General features: G+C 39.1%; 1 protein-coding gene across 1 annotated transcript in view; it reads left to right on the top strand.

Moving 5' to 3' along the window:
• The window catches only part of Naa16 (N(alpha)-acetyltransferase 16, NatA auxiliary subunit), a 54,740-nt gene that overhangs the window by 7,600 nt on the left and 41,804 nt on the right, over window positions 1-5,336 (top strand). The window contains exons 4-5 of the mRNA XM_005366039.3: window positions 1,054-1,211; window positions 4,351-4,485. Of these exons, the coding sequence (XP_005366096.1) occupies window positions 1,054-1,211; window positions 4,351-4,485 (293 nt within the window). The remainder of the gene's footprint in view (window positions 1-1,053; window positions 1,212-4,350; window positions 4,486-5,336) is intronic.

Raw genomic sequence — 5,336 nt, 5'->3', positions numbered from 1 at the left:
GCTAGAAACCTATTTTAAAAGAAGTTTAGCTGGCTCTGTAGCTTGGTAGCAGAGTGCCTGCCCCTGCCCAGTGTGCGCAGACACCTTGGGTGTGGCCCCTGGTACAGGAAAGCGGACAGATGGACATTGGCTAGTGTTTCAATATGTAAACTATAAAAAAAACTTAGAAGATTGTTGGAATTTTCATTTCTTTTCCCATGTTTAGTCTTTTACACATAATGCCATTGTGTATCTGACATTTAATTCATTTAGCTAGTATTCAGCATGCATGGTCTCCCTATTTGCACATATTTAACTTAGGGATCTCTCAAAATACTAAATGCTTATTTTCTTACCCCAGTGCTTACCCCAAAGTGAAGAGAGAGGCTGTGTAAGTATGGTAGTTTTTAGCTTTGGGTGTTTATTTCCCTAAGATACACTAAGTTAATAAAACCATTTTGTGTATTTTAATATTATCAGTGAATTAATTAGTAGGTATATTACTTAGAATTGGATAAATATAAAGTTATTTTAGAAGAAAATCACAGTTTTTATATAAGCGAATTTTGAGATGTTTGGTTTAAAAAGCAAGGAGATAGAGCATAGAAAAATATTATAACTAAATATTTAACTAACTAAAAATATGGAAAGATCTCAAGCATCTACAAAATGGAAGAAATTGAACATTGAACCACTGTGTCCCCATCATTCAGCTTGAACAGTCAAGGCTCAGCTGGTTTCATAGTTGCCTGTTTCTCACTGACTTTTCCCTCTGTCTCCAGATCATTCTGAAGCAAATTACAGATAAAATACTGTTTTTTTAAATATTTATTTATTTATTAATAAACAATATTCTGTCTGTGTGTATGTCTGCAGGCCAGAAGAGGGCACCAGACCTCATTACAGATGGTTGTGAGTCACCATGTGGTTGCTGGGAATAGAACTCAGGACCTTTGGAAGAGCAGGCTATGTTCTTAACCACTGAGCCATCTCTCCAGCCCCAGATAAAATACTGTTGATGTTGTTGCATAGTATATTGTGTCTGTGAATGTGTGTATTTCCTTAACTTAATAGGCTGGCATGTTTATGGCCTCCTGCAGCGTTCGGATAAGAAGTATGAAGAAGCTATTAAGTGTTACCGAAATGCCCTCAAATTAGATAAAGATAATTTGCAAATCTTGCGGGATCTTTCTCTCTTACAGATTCAGATGAGAGACCTTGAAGGCTATCGAGTAAGTAGTGTTAAATGTGCTTTTTTTTAATACAAAGGTTATTTTTTTTTAAGTCATGGGATTAAAGGTGTGTGCCACCACATTTGGCATAAAGAATAATTTAAAAAAAAAATTTATTATGTATACAATATTCTGTCTGCGTATATGCCTAAAGGCCAGAAGAGGGCACCAGACCTCATTACAGATGGTTGTGAGCCACCATGTGGTTGCTGGGAATTGAACTCAGGACCTTTGGAAGGGCAGGCAATGCCCTTAACCACTGAGCCATCTCTCCAGCCCCCAAGAATAAATTTTTAAAAGCATGTGAATTTGGAATGAAGTAAGCCTAAGGCAAGATGGTGTGCATTTGCTTCATTAGAATCTATAGTAGAAGAACAGCCATTTGGACCTTCCTATGATAAAAGTTACAGAATTTCATGTTTGAGCATTAAATAAGGCCAACTCGGGGTGACCCAGCGGATAAAGTGTCCCTGGGACCTACAGTGTGGAGGGAGAGAACAGCCTTCTAAAGTCTTCTGACTTCCATATGTGTGCTGTTGCACATGCACACTTGCTCACACACACTTGCACTGTTAAAAGAATTGATTATCTTGGTGCGCAAGTATTAAACTATTGTCTTTTTGGTTGGATACATTTGGTTGGAACATTGTTGCTAAACTAAATGTAGATTTGATGTTCAGCTTTATTGAAATCTAAACGTTGGTTAGCTTTTTTATAGGTTAGCAAATATAAAATAATGTGGAAAGGATTGCCATAAAGAGTTTTGTGGTGTTTTAAGATGCATTTTTCAGTTATATGTTTGGTATTGTGTCTGTGCGTGTTTGAGCGTATGTGTGTTGAGGCATCTATGGAGGCTAGAAGAGGGCATTGGATTTCCTGGAGCTAGTGTTACAGGCAATTGTGAGTTGCCCAATGTGGGTACTGGGAACTGAACTCAGGTCTTCTGCAAAAGCAGTGTGTGCCCTTAGCCATGGAGCTATTGCTCCAGCTCCATATAGAAATCTTACACAGTTCACACTCCTCATGCTTCCCCCGCCGTTCCCTGCTGGGCATCTGCCCCACATGCCTCTTCTCTTCAGTGTCTTAGTCAGTCTGTCTGGAAGAGGATTCCCTTGGCTTCTTTCATGTTTTTTCTCACTGTGACACCCTGGCTGTCCTGGAACTTAAGAAGACCAGGCTAGCCTCAAACTCATAGGTAACTGCCCACTTCTGTCTTCTGAGTATTGGAACTAAAATGTTCAAGAGTGTACCATGTTTGGCTTCCTCAGTTTCTTATGTGAAGGAACTATGAACTGTGATTAGTTCTCTTTAAATAAATCATTTGCTTCTTCCTAAGCCCATGTTTTGCCAGATTCAAGGGCTTTGCTGGGCTTCATGACATTTTTCAAAGTGTGTGTATGTTGTCTTCAGCAGTGCTTGGGTATGATGGGAAGATGGGACTGGAGAGATGGCTCCTGGTTAGGAGCATCTGTTGTTTTTGCATAGGACCCTTGGGTTTGGTTCCCAGTACACACATGGTGGTTCACAACTGACCGAAACTGCAGATCTAGGGCATCTTGTGCCCTTTTCTGATCTCAGACGGCATACATGTAGTATGTATATACACATACAGGCAATGACATATAACATAAAAATAAAAGAAAACTGAAAAAATTAGTTATCTTTAGGAGTGAGGAATGGAAATGAAGAAGATTGGCTGTTGAACTGGATTATGAAATAGAGTAAGTTAAGAGAGCAGGCCCTGAAAACAAAGGGACTGTGGACTTAGAGATACTGGGTATCTTGTTAGGGTGACTGTGGCTGTAATGAATCACATGACCAAAGCAACTTGGAGAGGAAAGGTTTTGTTTAGCTTACAATTCCACAGCACTGTTCATTATTGAAGAAAGTCAGCCAGGAACCTGGAGCCAGGAGCTGATGCTGAGGTCATGGAGTGGTACTGCTTACTGGCTTGCTTCTCCTGACTTGCTCAGCCTGCTTTCTTATAGAACCCAGGACCACCAGCCCAGGGATGGCACCACCCACAGTGGGCTGGTCCCTCCTCCGTTGATTACTAATTAAGAAAATGTCCAGAAATGTCGTGGCACATACCTTTAATCCTGGCACTTGGGAGGCAGAGGCAGGTGAATCTCTGAGTTTGAGGCTGGCCTACAGGCTTGCCTACAGCCTAATCTTGTGGAGGCATTTTCTTAATTGTGGTTCCCTCCTCTCAGATGACTTTAGCTTGTGTAGGATGGCATAACACTGTTGAGCACACTGTTGATGTCAGAGAACAAAAGTAGAGGTGAAGTGTTTGGCGGAGGGGGAGCAGTGGCTAGAGGATGAGGCGCCTGAATTTGTTTCCTGGGTTGGTAAAGGTTCAAAGAGTGTGGGTGGGCAAGTGGGTTCCTGGAATGGGTGGAGATCATTGAGGATAGGAGATTCTGCGGCTAAGAAGATAGGCAGTTAGATTAGTAACTCTTTGTAACTTGCCGGTAGCAGTATTGAATGTGCCAGAGAAAAAAAATCTGATTCATATGTTAATAGAGTGAGTGACAGAGAACGAGTGAAAAGTAAAATGAAGTGATTAACTTGATGGTCTATAAAAAGGGGCCAGACAGCTGAGAGGACCTGAAAGGAGGCCTCTCTTGGCACCTCTGCAGCCATGGGATAGACTCAACAAAGCTAAATAGATATTTTCTAGATTTCTTTATAGTTCACATTATCCGTGAGACTCTTTGTCTGCAAGCAGTGGCACTTGCTGAAAACATGTAAAACATTGTAAATGAGCTAATTTCATATATTTTTAAAAATCTACTGTAATAAAAAACTGTCTTAATTCTGTAAGATATTTTATCAGAAGACATTTTTATTATATGTAGGTAGCTTTTACAAGGTACCAAAGACAGGAGCCTCACAGTCTAGTTCATAGTGAGCCTCACAGTGAGCTTTACAAGGCATTAATGTTACCAATACAGAGACTTAATTTAGATGAGAAATGTAAAACACATTTTATCTTGTTTTATCTTATCTTTATTTTGGAACTCATACTTGTTGATTGAATTAATTGCAGTGTTATTAAAGATTCTTAAAATTCAGATGAAACACAAACACTTTAGATAAAGAATTTTAAAAGAGAAAAACATTTTTTCCCCCAAAGGAGACAAGATACCAGCTTCTTCAGTTGCGCCCCACACAGCGTGCTTCCTGGATTGGATATGCCATTGCATACCATTTGCTGAAAGATTATGATATGGCACTGAAGCTACTAGAAGAATTTAGACAAACCCAGCAAGTAAGAGCTTCACATTAATGTTTTCTTCTCCTGTTGCAGACTAACATAGTTGACTTTTAGCTTTGAATTTCATAAACTATGAAAAAACGTGAAAAATATTTTAATAATTAGAAAAAGTTAAAGCGTGGAATTCGTAATGTAAAATAAACAAATATTTAAATATTCTGGATAATAATTTCAACAATATTCATGTAGATAAAGGAGTGTATGATGACTAGTGGTGCAGCTCAGCTCGAGTGTTTGCCCTCCGCCTTGCTGTAAGGCAAGGTCTTTTCTGTTTCTGCTGTGCTGTGTGTTTCCCACTAGGTGGCTTGCACACTTATGAGCAGCAACTCCTTATAATTGTAGCAGTTCCATCACTTCAGGATTTTCATGTGGGTTCTAGTGATCCAAACTGTTTGTCGGCTTATGTAGCAAGTGCTTTTCTCACTAAGCTGTTTCCACAGCCCATTAGATTTTTCTTCAGCAGTTTTGGAGACTTAACCATGTTAATTCTTTAGGGCTAATTTGTCCATTTTAATTACTGTCTCTTGTTCTGTTGTATGAATAAGCCCCAGTTTGTGTACTCTACTTTGTTGCTATTAAAAACAGTGCTATTATAAACAGCCTCATTTGCTGTTTCATTTGTGTTTGTCTTCAGTATAAATCTAAGAATGGAATTACAGAAGTGCAGCAGCTCTGGGATTTTAAGTATTGCTAGATCTGGTACTATCCCTTTGTGAAGTACTTTACTAACTTAAGCGTCCACTGGCAATTTACCTGAATTTTGTTTTTTTATATCTTTGCTGACATTGGAATTTCCATCTGGGAGTGAAAGGTTTTGCTAACCTCTTGTAATTTTTCTTCTTCTT

Source organism: Microtus ochrogaster, unplaced genomic scaffold, assembly GCF_000317375.1.
Source record: "Microtus ochrogaster isolate Prairie Vole_2 unplaced genomic scaffold, MicOch1.0 UNK6, whole genome shotgun sequence".
Taxonomy (NCBI): Eukaryota; Metazoa; Chordata; class Mammalia; order Rodentia; family Cricetidae; genus Microtus; species Microtus ochrogaster.
This window is presented reverse-complemented; position numbering and strand designations above follow the sequence as displayed.